At 69.5% G+C, this 20336-nt stretch overlaps 1 protein-coding gene across 1 annotated transcript; it reads left to right on the forward strand.

Moving 5' to 3' along the window:
• Positions 1–3324: 3324 nt before the first annotated feature.
• Positions 3325–6448, forward strand: IRX2 (iroquois homeobox 2). Its single transcript, XM_037530330.1, has 4 exons — positions 3325–3567; positions 4699–5104; positions 5305–5985; positions 6399–6448. Exons 1-4 carry the CDS (start codon positions 3325–3327, stop codon positions 6446–6448), a joined length of 1380 nt encoding a protein of 459 aa, XP_037386227.1.
• The last annotated feature ends 13888 nt before the right edge of the window (positions 6449–20336 follow it).

Here is a 20336-nt window from a genome sequence, read left to right on the forward strand (position 1 = left end):
GGGACGCGGCCGCCGGCCAGGCGCGGGCCACAGCGCCCCCTCGCCGCCCGAGCGCACGACTTCGGCCGCGTCGCCGCCTCACCTCCCGGCGGCCCGGAGCCCGGGACGCCGCGGCGCTGGAGAGCGCAGGGCCCGGCCGCCGGCCGCCTTCGGGGACACGCCCGAGACCCCGAGCCTGCGCTCCGGGCTGCGCCCAGCTTGGCCTCGCGGGCCCGGCTCCTCGAGTCGCGCACCCGGCGCGGGCGCATCCGAGGCGGAGGCCGCTGCGGGGTCACGGCCAGACCGCGGCGGAGTGGGCGCCCTCTCGTCCTCGCGCGCGGCGGGGGAGGGCCGCGGGCACCCCGCCTGCCCCCGCCGGAGTGGGACAGGTGGCCGCGCTCCCCGCGGGCGCGCCGGGCTCCCCCTCCGGAGCCGGGCGCGAGGAGGAGCCCAGGAGCAAAGCGCCCGCCCACACCCCGGGCCCCGCGGGCCCGACCGCCCCTCCCGGCCGGGCGCGCAGCCCACCGGCTCCGGCTCGGGCACCGCGAGGCCCCGGCGCGGGCGAGCGCCCCGGCCCGGCCCCCGCCCGGCCCCGTCCAGCCCCGACGCGCGCAGCACGTTGCTTCGATGGATTTCCTGAAAGAAGACCCAAGTCGACCGTCATCTGAGAGAAAAGGTGATTTTTGAGAACCAGGGAGCTGGAAAGCGACGCGGCGTCTCCATCCCGGCAACGCGGCGCGCGCGGGCCCAGGTCTCCGCGCCGGCCGTTGATTTGCCTCAGTCGCTCCAGTGAGGACGGCGCGGCCCGGCCCGGCTCCGCCCGAAGCAGCGCGAGGCGCACGGTCTTGGCAGCAGCCGCGGGGCCGCGGGCGGAGGCTCGGGCGGCAGCGCAGGGGCAGCGCCGGGCCCGGGGAGCCCGACCCGGGCCTCGCGCCGCGCGGGCCGCTCGGACACGGCCTGGACGTCCAGGCCGACCGCGCTCAGCAGCGCTCCCGCCGCGGGCGGGGGGTGTTTCCGCAATAACTCACCGGCTTCTTTCCTGCCCCGGCAGAGACCAGGCGGGGCGCAGGGGCGGGAGCGCAGGGAGGGGCCGGGATGCTAATGAGGGCGCAGCGGGGACTGGGCTTTAGAAATGGAAATTCCCGGGCCAGCCCGCCTCCGGCTCAAAACTAGACCCGGCTTCTCACTCGGGCAGCGCCCTCGCTGGGCGCGGAGACGCTGGGGGACAGGCCGGGGGCCCGCCGGGGCCCGCCGGGTCCTGCCCCAGGCCGCGAGGGCGCGCGGCCTCTCCTTCCCGCTGCTCTCCGGAGAGACCCTGGCCTTGGCCTGCTCCTCGCGCCAGCTCGCCTGCTCTCCCCGGCCGTTCGGCGGCCCCTGACCCCAACGACAACTCGGAACATCCGCCCTGAGCGAGGAGGGGGTCCCCCGCGAGCAGCGCGGCGCCCCACGAGCGGCTGGAGCCACTGGCTCCCACGGGGCCTCCCCCAACCGGGGGTCTGGGCAGCGGCCTGAGCGAGGCGACGAGGAGGCAGAAGGTTCGGGCCGGGTGCGCAGTGAGGCTGGGGGTAGGGGCGGGGGAGCAGTGGTTCAGGCTGGCATGGAGGCGCCCGGCCCCCTCGAGAGCTGCTGCCCTGCCCGGCTCTGCGGTGCGCAGCTGGTCCCCTTGGGTCTGGGGAGAGACAAATGCCCGGCACTGCCCCAGGAGGGCCGCGGCGCGGCGGGCGGGCGGCATGGCTGGCGCGGGCATTCCAGCCGCAGACAGTCCCCGAGGAGCGCGGCCGCTGCTCAGGGCCAGAGCCAGCGCGAAGGCCCCGGCCGCTGGGCCAGGGTCGGGGGCAGAGCTGTGTGGGCCGGGGCTCCCCCTCCAGGCCCCTCCAGAAGTGCCCCCAAGGAGGAGGTACCTGTTGGATGCCCCCAACACCCCCCTCCACACCTGCTCAGCGAGGACCCCTTGAGCGCCCCCCACCGGTCACCCCCTCTTCCGCTGACCCCTCGGAGCAGGAGGGGGCTGAAGGACCGGGTGGGTTCCGGCCGGGGCCCCAGGGTGCTTTGCTCAGCGTCTGGTGTCGGGGACCCAGGGCGCCCCCAGCCGCTGTTACCTGAGCGCCCGCGCTGCCGGCTGCGCCCGCGCCACCGTCCCGCGTCCTGGCCCTTCCGGAGCCCGCGGAGCGTCGCGTCCGCCTCGGGCCGGGGTGGCCGCCGTCCGGCGTCCGGCGACGCGGATCCGAGAGGGGAGCCGGCTCGCTCAGCGCCGCAGCACAGAGCCCGGGGCGCGTGCCGAAGGGTCCCCGCAGGGAGCGTCCCCGCGCGGGCACGGGGCCGAGCGCCAGGGCCGGGCAGAGGCGCCGCAGGGCCAGCCCGGCCGAGCGGAACGAGGCGTCCGGGGCCGGCCGCGGGGACACGCCGGGCGCGGGCAGGCGGCTGGCCGCGCGGGAGCCCCGAGAGGCGAGGCAGGGCAGCGGCGCGCGGAGGGAGTGGGGGGCGCGCACGCCACCCCCAGGAGCCCCCGGGCCTCGGGAGCCACCGCGCTGCCCCCTCGCCGCCCCGCGACTGCCCCGGGACGCGGCCCGCGCGCGGCCGCCTGACCGAGCTCCTCCCGGCGGAGGGGGCACCGGCCGCCCGGGCCGCTGGCGGGAGCCGCGGCCGGTCCTCGTGGACACGCCGGGGGCGGGGCGGGTTGGGGCGGGGCGGGGGGGCGGGAGCGGCGGGGGGGCCGGGCCAGCCGCAGCGGCGGGGCGGGGGGACGTGCGCGCGGGAGGGGGCGCGCGGGGCGCGGGCCGGGCGGCCGGGACGGCGGGGCCGCGGGCTGGGGCTGCGCGCGAGGCGGCTGCGCCACAAAAGCCGGGGCGCCCGCCCCGCCCCCGCCGGCCGGCCCCGCGCGCCCCGCCCCGCCCCGCGCGCCCCGCCCCGCCCCGCGCGCCCCGCCCCGCGCGCCCCGCCCCCGGCCGCGCCCCGCCCCCGGCCACGGCCCGCCCCCGGCCACGGCCCGCCCCTGGCCACGGCCGGGCGGCGGGCGGGGCGGCGGGTATGCAGATGAGCGCGTGACGGACAGCTCCGCGTTCCAATGTCCCTCGGAAACTCGAGCGCTCCTTCCTCAACTCCTCACTCCCCGCGCCAGACGCCCCCAAACCCCGATCGCCGGCCTGGCGCGCGGCTGCGCCCACCGGCTCCGCGCCGCCGCCCCGCGCTCCCCCCGGCCCGCCCGGGCTCGTGCGCGGCCGGCCCGCCCCGGCCCGCGGCCCCCGCGCCCGCCGCCGCCCCGCGCCCGGGCCGGCCGTGGATGGAGCGCGCCGCGCGCCCTGCCCGCTGCTCGGCGTGACGCGGGCCCCGCGCCCCGCGCCCACCATGTCCTACCCGCAGGGCTACCTCTACCAGGCGCCCGGCTCGCTCGCGCTCTACTCGTGCCCGGCCTACGGCGCGTCGGCCCTGGCGGCGCCGCGCAGCGAGGAGCTGGCGCGCTCGGCGTCGGGCTCCGCGTTCAGCCCGTACCCCGGCTCGGCGGCCTTCCCGGCGCAGGCGGCGCCCGGCTTCGGCAGCCCGCTGCAGTACCCGGCCGACGCGGCGGCCGCCGGCTTCCCGTCCTACATGGTAACCGCGCGGGCGGCGGGCGCGGCGGGCCGGGCCGGGGAGCGGGGCCGGGCGGGCAGAGCCGCGCGCCGGGGCTCCGCGGGGGCCGCCTCGGGGCCGCGCCGCCGCGGGGAGAGGCCGAGGGAGAGGCCGCGAGGCCACCGCGCGCGTCCTCGAGTCGGGCCGGGCCGCGCCGGCGTCTCTTCCTCGGGCCGGGACCCTGAGAGTCGCCCCCGGGAGGGTCCGGCCGGGCGCGGGCGGCTGGCGCCCAAGTCCGGCGAGGGGGCCGGAGCGGGCCGGGCGGTCGCTTCTGCAGCTCGGGGCGCGAGGGCCGGCGCGCCCGGGGCCTCCGGGGCGACCGCGGGCTTCTCGCCGCGTCGGCGGAGTTCGGGGCCGCCGGCAGGGCTGGGCGCGGAGCCTCGCCCGCCGGGACCCGGCCTCGGTCGGCCCCGCGGGCCGCGCTTGGCCGAGGCGCGGCGGTGGGCGGGGGAGCGCGAGCCGGCGCGGCCCCGGCGGAGCAGCCGTCCCCCGACCCGGGGTCGGTCCGCGCGCCCCCCGCAGCCGCTGGCCCCGACCCGGGCGCGGCGAAGCGTCGGGGCGCCGGGGCCGCTCGGGGCCGGGGCTGCCGCCCGCCCTCGGCGGGGTTCCCGGGCCGCGCCAAGGCGCCGGGTCTGGGCGGAGGTGGCGAAAAGTCTCGAATTTAAACGTTAAAGGCTGAATTAAAATGCTAATTACGCGTGTTTGAAGAATTCGAAACGGTGACTGGCTTCTGAGTTGCAAATTGGATTTGCGGAGCTTCGGCGCGCTGAATAGCGGCGCGGGGGGCGCGGGGGGCGCGGGGGGCGCGGGGGCTTCTGCACAGCAGGGCGGGCCGGGGGCGGCGGCCGGGCGCAGCGGGACTTAGACGCGCGGAGCTACCTGTGGGCCCGGCGCGCGCCCCGGCCCGGGAGCGGGTCGTTGGAGGGAGGCGAGGCCGTTCAGGAACCGAGAATAAAACTGCGGCGCTTTCCGCGCTCAACAGCTGCCCCAGGGGCCGCGGTGCCCGCCGCGCTCCCGACGGTCCTGCCGCTGCGAAGGGGCGCGCGCGCGGGAGGGCGCCCGGCCGGCCCCGCTGCCCCGAAAACCCGGCTCACCGCGGCCTGTCGGTTCCAGGGCGCGCCCTACGACGCGCACTCGGCGGGCATGACGGGCGCCATCAGCTACCACCCGTACGGCGGCGCGGCCTACCCCTACCAGCTCAACGACCCCGCGTACCGCAAGAACGCCACGCGCGACGCCACGGCCACGCTCAAGGCCTGGCTGCAGGAGCACCGCAAGAACCCCTACCCCACCAAGGGCGAGAAGATCATGCTGGCCATCATCACCAAGATGACCCTCACGCAGGTGTCCACCTGGTTCGCCAACGCGCGCCGGCGCCTCAAGAAGGAGAACAAGATGACCTGGGCCCCGAGGAACAAAAGCGAGGACGAGGACGAGGACGAGGGCGACCTGGCGCGCGGCAAGGCGGGGAGCCCGGACCGGGCGCGGGAGGGCGCCGAGACCTCCGCGGAGGACGAAGGTGAGCGCGCGGCGGCGCTTTCTTCCCAGGCGGGGCGCGCGGCCGGGGGAGGCCGGCCCGGGGCGCGGGTGGCTGCGGGGCGGCGCCCCTGGGGCAGCCGCGCGCCCCAGGGCCCCGCCGGGGAGGGCGCGGGCGCGGGGGGCGCGGGGAGGGCCGGGCGCCCCGGGGCCCCTCCCGCCGCCGACCTGCCGCCCCCGCAGGGATCAGCCTGCACGTGGACTCGCTCACCGACCACTCGTGCTCCGCGGAGTCGGACGGGCCCGGGGACCCGCGCTGCGAGGCGGGCGAGGCGCGCCGGGGCCACTTCGAGGACCTGGAGGACGCGGAGGCGGGCGATGCGGAGGCCGAGCCGGACCTGGCGCCGCCCAAGCCGGTCACGTCGTCGCCGCTCGCCGGCGTGGAGGCGCCGCTGCTGAGCCCCGCGCCCGAGCCCGCGCCCCGCGGCGGCGGCCAGGCGGCCCTGGGCAGCCGGACGTCCCCGGGCGCGCCGCCCGCCGGCAAGCCCAAGCTCTGGTCGCTGGCCGAGATCGCCACGTCGGACCTCAAGCAGCCCGGGCCCGCGCCCGGCCCCGCGCCCGCCGCGCCCGCCGCGCCCGCGCCCGCGCCCGCCGGGGCGCCGCCCGGGGGCTCCGCGTACCCCGCGTCGCCGCTGCTGGGCCGCCCGCTCTACTACGCCGCGCCCTTCTACGGCGGCTACGGCGGCTACGGGAGCCTGGGCGCCGCGCTGCAGGGCCAGGGCCTCCTGCGCTACGGCTCGGCCGCCGCCGCCGGGGACGCGCTGCACGCGGCGCCCAAGGCCGCCAGCGACGCGGGCAAGGCGGGCGCGCCCCCCCTGGAGCCCCGCTACCGCGCGCCCGCGGGCGGCTACGAGCCCAAGAAAGGTAGGCGGGGGCGGGGGGCGCGGGGCGGGGGCGGGCCGAGGCCGGGGGCGGGGGGGGGGCGCGGGGGCCGGGGACGGCCGGGCGCCCGAGGAGGTGCCGGGGCGGCTCTGCGGCTGGCGGGGAAGACCTGCCGGCCCTCGGGTCTCCCCACTGCGGGCGCCGCGCGCGCCCCGGGCAAACGGCAGCTGTCCCGGCGGAGGGCGCTGGGCCTCGCGGGTCCTGGGGCCGCGACCCGCTGTCCACGTCCTCCGCCGGGAGGCCCGGCCACCCCTCTCCTGCGGGCCGGGCCTGGGCAGCGGCCTTCCCCTCCCCGGGCCTCTGGGGGCCTCCCCCTCGCACCCGCGCGGGGCGGCGGAGCCGGGCGGGGGTGACAGATGGCCCCGCGGCCCTGCTCACCACGGCCCTCCCCACAGATGCCGGCGACGGCTGCGCGGCGGGCGGGGGCGTCCAGCCCTACCTATAGGAGGGCGCCCGGCCATGCAAGTAAGGAGCCCCCTGCGCCCCTGCCTGGAGCCCACGTGTGCGCCCCGTGCTGTCGCCGAGGACAGAGCTCGCGCTCCGGCCCCGCTGAGAGCGGCCGCGCTATTTATAGACCCTTCCGTGTCGCTCAAGTTCCGCAGGAGCCGCGCGCCCTGGGCTGGAGCAGGTGACTGCACCCTGCTGCTGCTGCCTCCCTCGAAACAATAGATGATTGCACCTGGGTATTTACGCAATTCGGAGCCACTTTCTACGCCGGACACGTGCAGACGCGGCCGGGTCAGCCAGGCCCCTGAAGCTGGGGCTGGGGGATCCCTTCCCAGATGAGGGCTGCGGAGCCCCAGAAGCCCGTCCCCTCCGGTCCCCGCGCGCGCGGCCCAGGGCGGCAGCTCCCACCCCGACCGACCGCAGGGCCTGGCGCAGTGACGGCCACGGCCGAGCCGGGACGGCAGAGCCGGGCAGAGGACGGCGCCTCGGGACGGGATGTCGCCGGTGCGGAACGGAAGGATTTGGGAGGATGTGGCTTTTCCCTTGGTCCGCAGGTAGGTGTCACAATTGCTTTGGAAAAAACGTCAGCGGCCCCTTCTCTTTCCAAGTCCATAAATGTACAGATGTCAGGGCAGCCCTGGCAGCGCGCGTCCTGTGGCCCGAGCGCCGGGGCGGCCCTGGCGCTGCTGCTGTAGGTTAGCTCCCCCGTGTCCGTGTGACCTTCGCAAACAATCTTTTTTCTCAGGATACCTTGAATTGATCACTCCATTGCCACGGTATATATTCTATAGGTGTGATAGGATTGACTGTAAAATTTATTTGTAAAAGATGTATACAGTAGAAATAAAACGTGATTGAAGAACTCGAGTACTTAAGAAGTGGAAACAAATTTGATATTTATTTTTATAATGATATAAAGCTTCTAGTAATTTATGCAAGTTGTATTGCAATGGAATCTAAACTTTTTGTAAATAAATTCTGCCTGGTTTTTATTTGAACATCGCTGGTTATACAATCTTTGTTGGTTGTCTAACAGGAATTCTTTACTAATTTATATCCTAAACTGTAAATAAAAACAGACTAGTCTACAACAAGACGCTGTTTGGGGCTCATTTTTCTTAGAAGAGGTTTGGGGGGAGAGTCCTGGGGAGCTCGGCCCCTCCCCCCAGGCGATCTGACCTCAGGCTTTTTAATGAAAATGTGTAAAATAATCTCTCCTTTCTCCAGCTCACGGAAAAGGCAAACGCAAACGGAAGAGAAATGCCCAGCGGGGAGACAGACTCCCTTTCAGTTATTCCTAGCCGCGTGAATTGCGAGAAAAATTGTTGGGCTCTGAGTGTGCAAACTGTGCTTGCCTGTAAATGTTTAAACCTTGGCAAAATACAATAACCGGACTCTCCCGCACGCCGGGACCCGCTGGATCTGTGCTCGGTGCTGCGCTGCAGTCCCCGCCGGCCAGCGTGGTGGGCCGGGCGGCCGGCGGTGGGGTGACAGCCGCTTGCACCCCCGCGGTAAATTAGCGATGGGGAGCATTATTTATTTTAAAGCCTGAATTATCTTAAGTGTGCAGCGATTATTCAGATTGATTGAGCAATCTCTGAACTCTGCTTTTCATATAAGTCCCATTAAACAGATCTGGGAGGAGAGATTTATCTCCCTTTCAGTGGCTCTTAGTCTTCCCTCCCCCGGGGGAAAAGAAAGTTTAAACAAGCTTAGACGATTGCCTGGTTATTGTGTTACCATCTAATTACAGGACACGTCTAGAATTTGTAGTGAACTAACACATCCCCTTTGATTGGTATCATAAAAGCGGCAAACCTGTCACTTTAATTTTCGGCAAAATTATATGGATATCCATATAATATAATTTTAGAAAAGAAATGAACAATCATTTATTTCCTCTCCAAAGATAAATTGAGTGAATATAACTTACGGTTATAAAACAAGAATAATAGCTTCTTAGATTGCCCTTTAATCAATCATACACTTATTTTTCAAGAGGTTCATCTATTTTATTCCATGATTAATAATGCTGCAGCCTGAGAACATTATTGGATCCCAGCGGGGGAGGCCCCGGATGCTTTTAGCTGCTTGGAATGGTCAGTTGGGGTTCATTATGGGCTGATATTGAACAATTTATAAAATCTTGTCTAAACATCTGCCAGCCCCGATAGCGGGGTGTCTGGAGGTGGGAGATTGCTGGACCAGTTGATATTGACAAACGGATCTCTCTCCAGTGGCTTTTTGTGTCTTAGAAATTAGTGGCCTCTTGCTGGGGTCTTGTTAGAAAGGGTATTTGAAAGTAATCTTAGGGACTTGAGGCAAAGCCAGGAGGCTGTTTACTGGACGCAGGGCCTGGCCAGCAAGGGGAACAAAGGTGGCTCTGCTAGAGGCCCCGCAGTCGGGGGTGGGGGGGTGGGGGGCGTCTCCTACTTGTTAGGCATTTTGTTGGTTTGAAATACCTAAGTATTTGGAGCTTGGGCATAGAGGGCATTATTGGGGTACAAGCTATTCTCTCCTCCTGGCCTCACTTAGAAATGGCCAGGGAGGTGTTTGGAGCACCCCAGCCCCCAGCGCTGGCTTCGGTCGCAGGAGCAGAGGCGCGGGAGGGAGGGAGCATTGCCAGGTCCCTCAAGGAAAAGTGAGCTCAGCTCATTGCTTGTTCCCTCTTAGACAGAAGAGCATCGTAGATTTTCCAGGAGGACAATGCCTTCCCGCCTCTAGATAGCGTTTCGGGTGACGCGAGGGAGGTGCCCACTAGCTGACCTTGTGAACACCAGCTTGTGTCTGCCGTCAGCAGGACCCACGCGCCCGGCGCTCCGCTGAGATCCCTGTGGCCGTCCGAGTGTTCTGGAGCCGGCAAAGTGTGCAAGCTGACAATATCTAAGGGTCAAACACTGCAAGCCCGCACGCCCTAAGGGTCAACCCCAGGGCGCCCCTTTTCAGGGCCACGTGGAGCTCAGGAGAAGGGGACCGAGGTGAAAACGGGTCTCAGTGCAGATGCTGAGAAATTGAAGCCTGGACTAAAGCTGCCTCCCTCTGGAACAGAGAAGATTGTTTTACCTGGACACTCGATCCCCCATCCCTGGGTGCAGCCCCCCCAGACCCCGCAGGTCCCCAGGGGCAGCCTGGCGGTTCAGGAGACCAGCTGGGCCGGGAGCACCGATGGCCAGTGCCGCCAGTGACCCCCGATCGCGGCTCCTGGCCAGGTTTCCTCCCGCAGAACCTGGTTGTTCGCTGCCCCCGGGAGCACAGGGCAGCCCCGAGAGCACAGGGCGGCGCAGCCAGAGGGCCAGAGGGATCTCTTTAAAAAACCGGAGGAGTGATTTATGGGCGCTTGTGCCAGCGCATCTGGAGGGAGAACCTTCCCGGAGGAGGAGGAAGGGCGTGAACACAGCCCTATTTTCATTTTCGCTTTAAAGCCCAGTTGGTGAGAAGCGGGAGGTCAGGCTCTCGGTCCTCAGCGGCTGCGGGAGGAGGCTGCGGCTGGGGTCCCGCGCCCCGGCCTCCCTGGCCAGCCAATCCCCCTGGGTTTGATCCCAACAGACCTGGGCGCTCCCAGGGGGCCTCTGCCCAGCGCCCATCTTAAGGTGTCTGGACTCTGCCGTCCTCACGTCAGATGTCAGATGTCGACATTTGTTGCCAATAAAAGAGTTATTGTCTCCGCAAAGCCTCCCGCCCCGCAGCCTGGAGAGAACTCGGCCACCCTTGTCAGGAGAGAGGCAGGACTGTGCGCTGAGCGTGGAGCGGCGGCGGGGTGCGAGGGCCGGTCCCCCAGTGCGTCTCCTGGGCTCTGGGCTTGGGTAGGTCCGGGGTCCGCGGCCTGGCAGCGCCGGGCGGGGGAGCCAATAGACCGCGCGCTCGCGCACTTGCGGGTCAATTAAAAATGCCTTGAAATATTTATTGAAGAGGCCAGGAGTGAAGTTGACCTTTTGTTTTTTTAACGATGCAGAATGAACGTGCGCTCTGCTCCTGCCGCTAGAGTCCAGGTAATCAGGATCAGTCTGGAAAAATCATTCCAACCCAATTGATCTGTCCGCTCCGGGCAGGCTCCCCGCGGTAGGCACCCGGGCTGTCAGGGCCGCGCGGCGGCAGCACGTGCGAGTCTCCCCACGGACTGTCCCTCAGGTCCCGGAGAGCGGGCGCCCAGGACGTGCGTTCACCCTAACCCCAAGTTAAGGATACAAGCAGATCTGTTGAACGTGTGTTTTTAAGCTGCTTTTAAAAACAACACTTAAAATATTTGAAAAATGTGCTACCCCAAGAGGCAGCCCGGGAGCAACCTGCCTGTGATGAGGCCATCACCATTAGCATCCCTGGAATTTCTAGGAGCCCAAAGGGGACCTGTGCCTGGGGGGCGTTTCCAGACCTTTGTGTTTGTGACAAACCCCTGCAGGTGCTCCAGGCCCGTCCAGGAGTCAGCGGGACAGCACAAGGTCCCAGGTGCCGAGAATTCCTCTAAGGACCTGCCTGCGGCCCAGTCCTGCCCTCTGCTCCGCCGGGCCCGGCCCCGCGGGAGCAACAGCGCCCCTGCCCTGCCCGGCCCGGCCCAGTCCCCAGGCAGAGCCCGGGCCTCCCGGGCCACAGCCCCGCGCGCTCCGGCCCACAGGGCCCTCCGTTTCGAAGCGGCCACGCGTCCTTGCTCTTTCTAAGAAAGGTAAAGAGGAGCTGCTGCTTGGGGCTCCGCTCGTCTCCAGGCGAGGAGCAGGCGGGAAGCACCGGGCCTCGGGCGGCCCCGGGTGAAGGGAAAGCGGAAGGTGCTCGCGGAGTTCTGGCCCCGGTGCCGAGTCTGGAAGGTGCTTGGGACTGAGAGCGGGTCCCGCCTGGCCCAGCCCAGGGGCCTGCGGTGGGACCAGGGCGGCTTCACGGGGTGCCCGAGGGGGCCCCACAGGGAGGGGGTCCCCAGCACAGCCCCCACAGCTCCCTTTTGTGGGGAGGCAAATGGACCGTTTTTGTAGGTTCCGATCAGTCAGGCGGGTGGAAGAACGTGCTCCCGACGCGCTCACCTTCCGGCTTGTGAGGAAACTTTCTGGTCTCCTTGCTGGGCCTGGGTCCACCTCCCCAGCCCGCCGCCTGGCCAGGGACCTCTGAGGAAGCGCTCCCCTTCCCTGCGCCCCGCTCCCTCCCTGCGCTCCCCCAGCAGGCTCTGCTTCCTCGCAAACAAGGATTCCCCAGGAAAGGGGGGACATGGCCAGCAAATAGGGTGCAGCTGGAATTAATACGGAGACCAAAGTGGGGGTGCCAGCCCTCCCCGTGTCCCCTGCAAGGGCGCAGGGACAGCCCCAGCGCCGCCCACCGGAGGGGCCTGAACGTGTTTTCGAACCAGGACACTGGGCTGAGGCTGGGGCTGAGGCTGGCGGGAAGGGCGGCTGCCCCGGCTGGGGGCTGCCCGGTGCCCCAGGCACTGCCCTGCGCCTGCACCCCTGTCTGAGGGGAGGAAGGCCCAGGTGAGCCCCAGTCACCCAGGACAGCAGGTGACCTTGGCGCTGGGCCCTCCCACGTCCAAGGAGACCCCGTGGGGGGGCGGAGGGCCCTGGCCCCACCTCCCTGGGGCCGCGGGGGCTGCAGGGCTGGGGACACCCTGCGTCTGACCCCCCAGACCCACTTCTGCCCACACAGCACCACGCTCACTTGCTGGCCACGTGGAGGCCCCAAGGCAAAGGGGAGCGGAGCGGCTTGTGAGGAGAGCAGGGAGATGGGGCACCTGGGGCGCTGCCTGCACTGCACCCTGCCCCTCGCCACAGGCCCTCCCCTCGAGGCTTGGCCTGGGCCACCAGGAGTTTGGGGGAGGTCTGGGGAGGGGGGTGACAGGGCGCTGAGAGGATGGCAGACCTGGTCCCCAGAGTGCTGCGCCCAGCCAGGGGCCAGTGGGAGGCCCCTCACTGACCCCCTGCGGGAGGGAGTCGTGCTCCAGCCTCCCGGGAGTGGGGGAGGCCTCAGCCAGCCCCCCATGTGGCAGCCTGAGGGCACCGGACCTGCCCTGCTCCCTCCCACCCGGGTTCTGCTCGGCCCAGGCAGGACCCGACCTGGCTCAGCCTCCCAGGAGCCTCCCCAGCCCTCCCCGCCCCTCGGCCTCCCTCAGGCCCCCTTCCAGACTCTACCGCCCTGGGACTCCCTGGAGGCAAGGGGTGTCCACACAGTTAACCCAGCCCTGGCAGGAAGCGGACCCTCATGCGGTTTGGGGGGCAGGGGCTCTGGGTGTCAGGGTGAAAGGGTGAACAGCGGAACCTGGAACCTCGTGGGTCGGGTCAGTTCAGTTCAGGGGGGCTGGGCCAAGGACCAGGCCAGAGAGAGTGACCAGCTGCTGGGGCCCACCAGCCCCATCCCCAGGCTCCCCTCCCGCAGCCTCCCCTTGAGCTCTGCTCGGTTCCCCCCATCCTGGCGGCTCCCCACGCCTGCCCTGCTCCAGCAAATGCCAGTGTCCAGCCATAGCCAGCCCAGAGCCTTGCTGCCTGTCCTCCCAGCCCCCAGCCCGGAGCCGCCCCCCACCCCGCAGGGACCCCTGCCTGCTGCTGCTTCCTCAGGATGTGCACCCTGGGGTGGGGAGCAGGGTCCCCAGGAAGCCGCTTTCTCTGGGCTTGGCTCTGCCGAGAGTTCCCGGAAGTTTCTAGTCCTTTCTAGGGAATTTACCAAGTCAGGGCGTGGGGGGGCACACTCAGGCCTGGCTCCTCCTCCAGACAAGGCCTGCCTCCTCTCCTCGGGGTGGAGTCTGCTCGGTGGAGGCCGGTCAGGGGCTGAGCGCTGCCACACCCCACAGCCAGTGGCATCGCGTCGGGGTACAGGCCCGGTCCTGTACCCCCTCCTTGCTGGCGGTGCCCAGCCCGGGCTGTGGCCTTGTCCAGCTGCCGGGGTGGCCCTGACTGGGGGGACTGTGTCCGGGTGGAGGGACAATAGGACAGGCCCAGCTCCCAGAGCGCAGGGCTTGGGGAGTCGGAGACCACAGCAGTGGAGTGGGGCTGGGCAGGGCGGGAGGAACCCTGGGACCCTGGGGCTGTGGCCTGGGGGCCCTGCTGGACCCTTGATCGGGCACTGGTGGCCCCTTTGCAGCCTCGGCCCATCCCCTGCCCTCCACCTGACACCGAGGCAACTTGAGCCTTGCAGTCCCTGCAACCGAACGGGAGGAGGACTGGGCGGCGGTGGGGCCCAGCACTGAGGCCTGGCCATGGGTGCCTCTGACGCCCAGGGGTGACGGGCTCATTTTGGGGAGCCCAGGCTGGGCTGGGGCCTCACCCCCCGTGCTCGGCACCCACCGGGGAGACGGTGTTTCTCAGTGACTAGCGTCACAGGGTGGCCTGGGCCTGCCTGGGGGGCGGGCGCTGCTGTCTCTGGGACGGGCTTGATGGGGGAGGGAGGCCTGGGGGGAGACCCAGCACTGGGTTCTGGTGTCTGGACTGTCCACTGGCTTCCTGGAAGCAGGAGCCTCCGGGCCGGCCCACGAGCCAGGGCACAGGGCAGGCGAGGCAGGGGCTGCGGCGGCTCCTCCCTGTGCTCCGGGCCCCACTCACCCGGAGGTGGGGCCGCCCCCAGCCCCTCCCACCGGCGCAGCACAGCCAGGCAGGGGGTGGGGCAGACCCCGGCCTTCCTTTGGGGTCAGCCCCTGGAGGCCTTTGTGGGGAGAGTGTGAGCCTGGGGCCTCCTGGCCTGGCCCCTCCCCGGCCCTGCCCCCGCAAAGGGCAGTGCCTGTCCTCTGGGGCGCCGCTGCGACCTGGGTGACCTTGAGCGGGAGGCCAGAGCTCTGCCTTCAAGTGCCCAAGACACCGTCCCCCAAAGCCCTGCGTCTCGGCCAGAGGCCTGCAGGGGGCTCCTTGGGGTGACCTTGGCTGGTCTACCCACACGGTGCTCATGGGCCCTGGCCGGGAAGGCGCAGGGAGGGCACACGGGTGCGCGTGGACACACGCGTCGGGGAGGCCGTTACCTGCCCACGGCGCCGCTGCAGCTCCAGCCGGAAACTCCCGCGGGCCGGACAGAGGCCTGGGCCTGGCCCGTGTGTCTGGAGGGGCAGCCCCGCTCTCCTGAGGGAGCAGCGGCGCCTGAGTCCCACGCGGGCTGCGCCCTCCCCGCCCGCTCTCTCTCCCGCGGGGCCTCTCTCACCCCGGGCAACGAAGGTTCTCATCTAGTGAGTGCCCCGGACAGTCATGACTCAACAACTCGGGGTGGTTGTCCTCAAAGCACACGTCTCGGGGTGTCTCCGACAGAGCTCCCGGGAACCAGATGTCAGACGCGGAAGCGGCCAGTGTCTGCTTCCCCCAAATCTTTCCTTCCGGAACGTCCACTTGTCCGTTAAGACGTCGAGGCAAAACGCGTTCTCAAATGTCAAATTTTTAAATATCAAAATTTTAAAGGGACGGAACGAGAAGCTGCACGCTTTAATTTTAGAAATCAGCACCTGCCAGGGAAAGGTCTGGGGGTCCCCAGGGGACCCGGGGGGGCCCGGGGCCGAGCCCCCCAGGTGCTGCCCTGCCAGGGGGCGGGAGGGCGCTTGCCCAGCCGGCCGAGTCCGGACCCCCTCGAGGGCCTGGGCCTTGCCGCCCAGCTCAGCCCGAAGTCCTCGCCGCGGCCGCTCCTGCCTTCTCTCTCCTTTCTCCGCGGGAACCGGCGGCCCCGGGGCGAGGCGGCCCTGGAAGGGGCCACGGTGACTCAGCAGGCCATGGCCCGCACGCCCACGGAGGCCGCTGTCTGGCAGCGCTAGGCCGGCTGGACAGTGGGGCTCAGGTGTCTGCCCTGGACCCAGGTGCTGGTGTCTTTAAAAACGGTGCCGGACGGAGACCGAGAAAATAAGCCGTAAGCCCTCGCCAGGACGTTCAGGCGGGGGACAGTCCGGGGGCCTGGACGGCGACGCCCACACCCACACCGGCTGGAGAGCAAGGGGGCTGGGAGGCCTCTCGCCCTGGGGCGGGAGCTGCCAGAGGCAGCGGGGGCGCCGCTGGCCTTGCTGGCCTGTCAGAGGCGGGTGGGGGTGCCCACGCGGCCCTCACGTCAGGGCCTCGCAGACCCTGCGCTGCTGGCAGCGGCCTGTCCGGAGCGTGGCGCCCACCTCAGTCCTCAGCTTGGGTGAGGCCAGCGCCCTGACAGTCAGGGGCCTTTTCACGACCGTCTCTGCTGCCTTTAGCCCTGGCAGCACTGGACACGCAGCGGGACGACGGTCAGTGTGACTGCGCCTCCCATCCCGGTCACGCGCGCCTCGCTGACGGCCCCCTCGGCACCCCCATGGTCTGGAGCCCCATGGGATCATCCGCCTGGATGCCCAGCTCAGCTGGGAGACCCTGATCCTGCTGGCCGGGAGGGCGTGGCTGGGTGTCCAGTTGGGCCTTGGCCTCTCTTCCCAGACAGTTTGATTTACGCGGGTCCAGGATTTAGCCCCATGAAATTTGTGAGGGTGGCCAGGCTCGCGCTAACCGGGGGTGGACCTGGCAGAGCTGGGGGCTCAGGGGTCCCGGCTCCTGCCCTCACACTGTCCACACCCTGCGCGGCCAACTGCTCCTGGCCAGCCCCCTGGCCGCCAGCCCCCACGGCGTCCCACACCCAGCCTCCAAAATCGCCTCCCAGAGCAGATGGCCACGGACATTGACCAGAAGCCCCGGGTCTGCGCCAAGGCCTGTGCGTTTCCCCTTCCGCCCGCTCGGCCCCAGTGAGTCCGCAGCCCGTCCCGCTGGCTCCCGGCCCTGGGCGAGGGCAGGGCAGGGGCAAGTGAGGACGGGCAAGGCCCCCCGGGCAGGGTCTCTGCGGAGAACCAGCCCAGACTTAGCCGCCAAGGGGCGTGTCTCCCCACTGGGGCCTGCGGGTTGAGCAGAGCGGCCAGGCCAGGGCACGGCCTCCTCGCCCCCTGGCCTCCTGGCCCATCGCTCCCTCCCGCAGGAGCTTCTCTCTGGAGACGCCAGCTCCGAGCAGCCTCCCTCCCCGCCCCAGGGAGCGCCGGGGCACTCCGCAGCCCGTGCTGTCCCCTGCTGTCGCAGCTCGCAGGCTAACGGCAGGACGGGGGAGTTCTGTCCCGCGGCCGCGTCTGTGTCCCTCTCGTGTGAGGGTGCGTGTGCTTCGCCGGCACCTGCCGTCTCCATGCAAGTGGGGCAGCGGGTGCATCTCTGTCCTGACCTGGCGATCTCGGTCCCTGAGGCGATGTCTGGACGGCAGGGCCGGGGACGGGCCGCGAGGATGGCCGGCTCGGCTCGCAGCCAGGGCCACGTCCAGGACCCACGGAGACCTGAGCCCCCAGCCCAGCCTTTCTCCCCCTGAGGAGCAACCTCCCTCGCGAGCCGCTGCCTCTTCAGATGTGGGCTGAGAAGCCCAGTGACAGATGCTGGCCCTCGCAGCGGAGCCAGAGGGCACCTGGACCAGCCAGGCCTCTGCGGGCCATGAAGGCCATGGTGCATCCTGGAGGACACGGAAGGGCCTGCCCTCTGGCAGGACAGTGGCAGTGGGGGGCGGTGGTGAGCGCGCAGTGGCAGAGCTCCCAGTGTGTGGCCCAGGCCGGTGATTCTGTCCACTGCTGCCCATGCAAGCTGTCTGTCTGCTACACCGTGCAAGCTCTCCCCTGACCAGAGTGACCTTGGGTTTTGCAGGTGAGCCGTGTCCCAGCCACGGCCCCTGCCCATCAGGACTCGGCTGGTGGAGCCACGTTGCAAGCTGGGCTGGAGTCTCCTCACAGAGGCCCCTGCCGCGGGGGCCAGAACCCGAGCCCTGGGCATGGACGGGCAGGTGTTGGGCGGCTGCGCCTCCCACCGCGGCTTCCGGGCCGTGGGCTGCCACCCCAGGGCGGGAAGGTCCACACGTGGCTTTCCCCGGGTAAAGGGGACAGAAACCCCATGGTTCACGCAAGCGGCTGGTGTGGAGATAAACTCTCCCGCCCCGAGGCCTGGGGTCCAGCCGGCAAGCCTGGGGCGGCCGGGGGGAGCCTCTCGAGCTTCTCCAGGCTTCAGTTTCACTGCTCAGGGGCCCTTTATTTCTTTGGGGTCCATGCAGGGAAGCGAGGGAAGCCAGGGTGCTGCCCGGCCCAGTTGTGGTGAGCGCCGGAGATGGCCGGGGCACCCCCAGCAGCGTGTCCTGCGCGGCTTCCACGTCACGTGCCTGCTCAGCTGCCCGGGCGGCCACGCCTGGTGTCCAGAGCGGTGTCCACGCCCGTCAGCTAGCGGGACCGGAAATGCTCGTGGTGCCCTGCGGAGCCCTTCTTCCAGAAGTTTCTGGACTTGCTGTTTCGCCGGCGCTGCGGGCTCGGGCATAACAGTGATGGTTCTACGACTCCCCAGCATTGTGTCTGAGGGGAGACCCCACCAGTGAGACAGCCCAGACCTCCGAGGGGACCCGGAATCCGACTCCTGGGGCAGAGTGAGGGGCTCTAGCGGCCCACAAGGCTCAAGCTGATTTCCAGGGCAAGCCCGGCCGCCCCTGAGACCCCGACGTGGACTCAGTTTCCCTCCAGGCCAATTTCTCGCAGGAACCCCGCGAAGGAACGTTGGTCTTAGTCATTCAGTCGCCAAATCCACACACAGAGGGGCTGCTCCACCATGGCCCTCGGGGATCAGCCACGGCCCGGGGTGCCCAGGGGCAGAGCCGCCAGGCTGGCGCTTTCCGCCGTGCTGGGCGCACCGAGTCCGCGCCTCAGCCCTCCTCCTGGACCCCAGTCCGGGGTCTCTGTGACTCACCGGCTGAGCCCTTGACACGCTTTAGCGCGTGCTGTGCGCACGGAGCCTTCTGTGGTGGGGATGGGTCCCGGCCTGGTCTCTGCTTTGCACGTTGGCCCTCAGGACACCGACCCCGAGCCCAGTGCTGGAGACGAGCGCCCGGGCCCCGCAGCGGCCGGAGGCGGCAGGTCCCGTCCCGCCTGCGCTGCCGTGGCTCCTCTCGCCCCTCTGTGGGAGCAGGACGGATGGGGTCCGGCGGCGTGGGACGCGTCCGCGTTCCTGCTCGCGCCTGCTGCAAGGTGGGAGGTGGAGCGGCCTCGGGGCCCTGCCTTTGGCCTGTGGGTGTCGCGTCATCCCGCGGTGGAAAGGTCGTGGTGCCGAGCCCGCGGCCGTGTCCACGGCGTCGGGAGCAGAGCGGCTGTCCCTTCAAGACGGGTCTCTGAGGACACGCGCCTGGCTGTCCGCGCAAGATCACATGGCGACTCTCCCCGCGATGGATCCTGGGCGGGGCCAGCGAGAGCATGGAACCGGCTCCTGGACCTCGGGCCGCAGCCCAGGGGGGACAGCCCACCCAGCGCCGCCGTCCTGGCCCCCAGCCCAGCATTTCAAGGGAAGCCTCGGCACCCAAGGGTGCTCTCTCTCGAGGGCGGGCTCGCGCGGGAGCCCTGGCGCCCACACCTGTGAGTCCCGCTCCCGGAAGGCTGGTCTGAGGCCGAGCTGTGGCCTCCAATGTGGCTTCCCCGTCTGCCCTGGGCCCCGCAGGGCTGAGCGGGCGACGCCGGGCAGAGCACAGACCCGGCTGAAGAGAGCCAGCGGGTCCTCTACAGATCGGGGCGCCCGCCTGCCTTGGGGACTGCCGCCCAGGCCCAGGAAGGCGATCACGGGTTGGGGGACGCCGGGGGGGGGGGGCATGCACGCTGAATTCTAAGGGGGGGGCGAGGCCACGCCCCAGAGCTGATTCTCCGTGTGGGGAAAGGTGGGTGATGCAGGCTGTGTCCCCTACGGGCCTGGAGCCCAGGGGCCGCCCTCGCGGGCAGACAGGAAGGAGCCCCCCGTTGTCCCAGGAGCAGGTACCGAGACCAGCTAGCCCATCGGTCAGTTACTGGCCCATTCACCCGTTCATTCATTCAGTGTGCGGCAGTCCCGGCCGTGAGCTGCTCTGCCGGGCCCGGAACCCCTGGCCCAAAGCCGCGGGTGCGACCGGCAGGAGGGAATGCCACTGCCCGGGCCGCTCCCAGGGGCTGGTGCTGACCGTGAACCAGGGTCGCCGTGAAGACGGTGCTGCTGCCGCCACCCCGCAAATAACGCGGAGAGCGGGAGGAGCCCGAGGAAATGTTTGCAGAGTCGGAGACTTCAACGCTTTACAATCATTTTTTAAGATAAATTTTTATTTTATGGAAACCAAAGGTCGCGTCGCTACAGACCCAGGGGACCGGCTGGGCGTGGCCCCCACCGCCCGAGGGGAGCGCGGTGGATGCTCTGGAGTCACGCTGAAATATTCATCTGTCAGGGCTTTGTCAGCCGTGGCTCTGATGGCATTTAAATTGAATTTAATATAAATTTAAAGGCATCTCCACTGGCTGTGTGAAGAACGCGGGTCACCGCAGCGTCCATTCAATGCCTTCGGCGCGCGGGCTCCGGCGGCCGGTGCCCTGGGCTGGGCGCGGGCCGCACACCCTTTAACGCTCTGTAATGTTAAATTTGCAGGTGACACGAGGCTGCAGTGGGTCCCGCCTGGAAAAGCTTGAAGCGCCCTGAGCTCCGCGCCCGGCCCCTGCACCCCGCCCCGCTGGCCGCAGCCTCCCGGCCTCCACCCGCCGTCCACACGGCCGCCCAGGCCACCTGTCGGGAGGGGCGTCCGGGCCCTCAGTGGCCGAGGGAGCGGCGTGGACGTGGCCGTGGTGTCCGGTGACTGGGCAGTGTCCACCGCTCTGCGGGTACCAAGAGGAGCCCCCCAGGGCAGCAGGCCCCCAGCGGGCACCAGGGACAGAGGGAGGAGGACGTGGGGGCCCGGACCGCGCGTGCCTGAGGTGGGGCTCCCAGCTCCCGAGGGGCAGCACCCCGAGGTGAGGGGAGAGGGACCTCACTTGAGCAGAGCCCGCTGTCCCGGGCGAGTCAGTGGTCACAGAAGTGGGGACGGGGGTCAGCAGCCAGAATAGGCAGGGCTGGGGGGGAAAGTGGGGGGAGCTGAGGGGGAGAAGGGGTGCAGGGGATGAGAGGGAGGAGGCTGACAGTTTTTTGGGGGGCAGGACAGGTCGCCCCAGAACGGGC

This window comes from Talpa occidentalis, unplaced genomic scaffold (genome assembly GCF_014898055.3).
Source record: "Talpa occidentalis isolate TD23 unplaced genomic scaffold, MPIMG_talOcc4v2.1 talOcc4.6, whole genome shotgun sequence".
Lineage (NCBI taxonomy): Eukaryota > Metazoa > Chordata > Mammalia > Eulipotyphla > Talpidae > Talpa > Talpa occidentalis.

Coding starts and splice junctions, on each gene's coding strand:
- IRX2 (XM_037530330.1), top strand. CDS start 3,325: ATGTCCTACCCGCAGGGCTACCTCTACCAGGCGCCCGGCTCGCTCGCG. Junction 3,568..4,698: donor CCGGCTTCCCGTCCTACATG/GTAACCGCGCGG, acceptor TGTCGGTTCCAG/GGCGCGCCCTACGACGCGCA. Junction 5,105..5,304: donor GACCTCCGCGGAGGACGAAG/GTGAGCGCGCGG, acceptor CCGCCCCCGCAG/GGATCAGCCTGCACGTGGAC.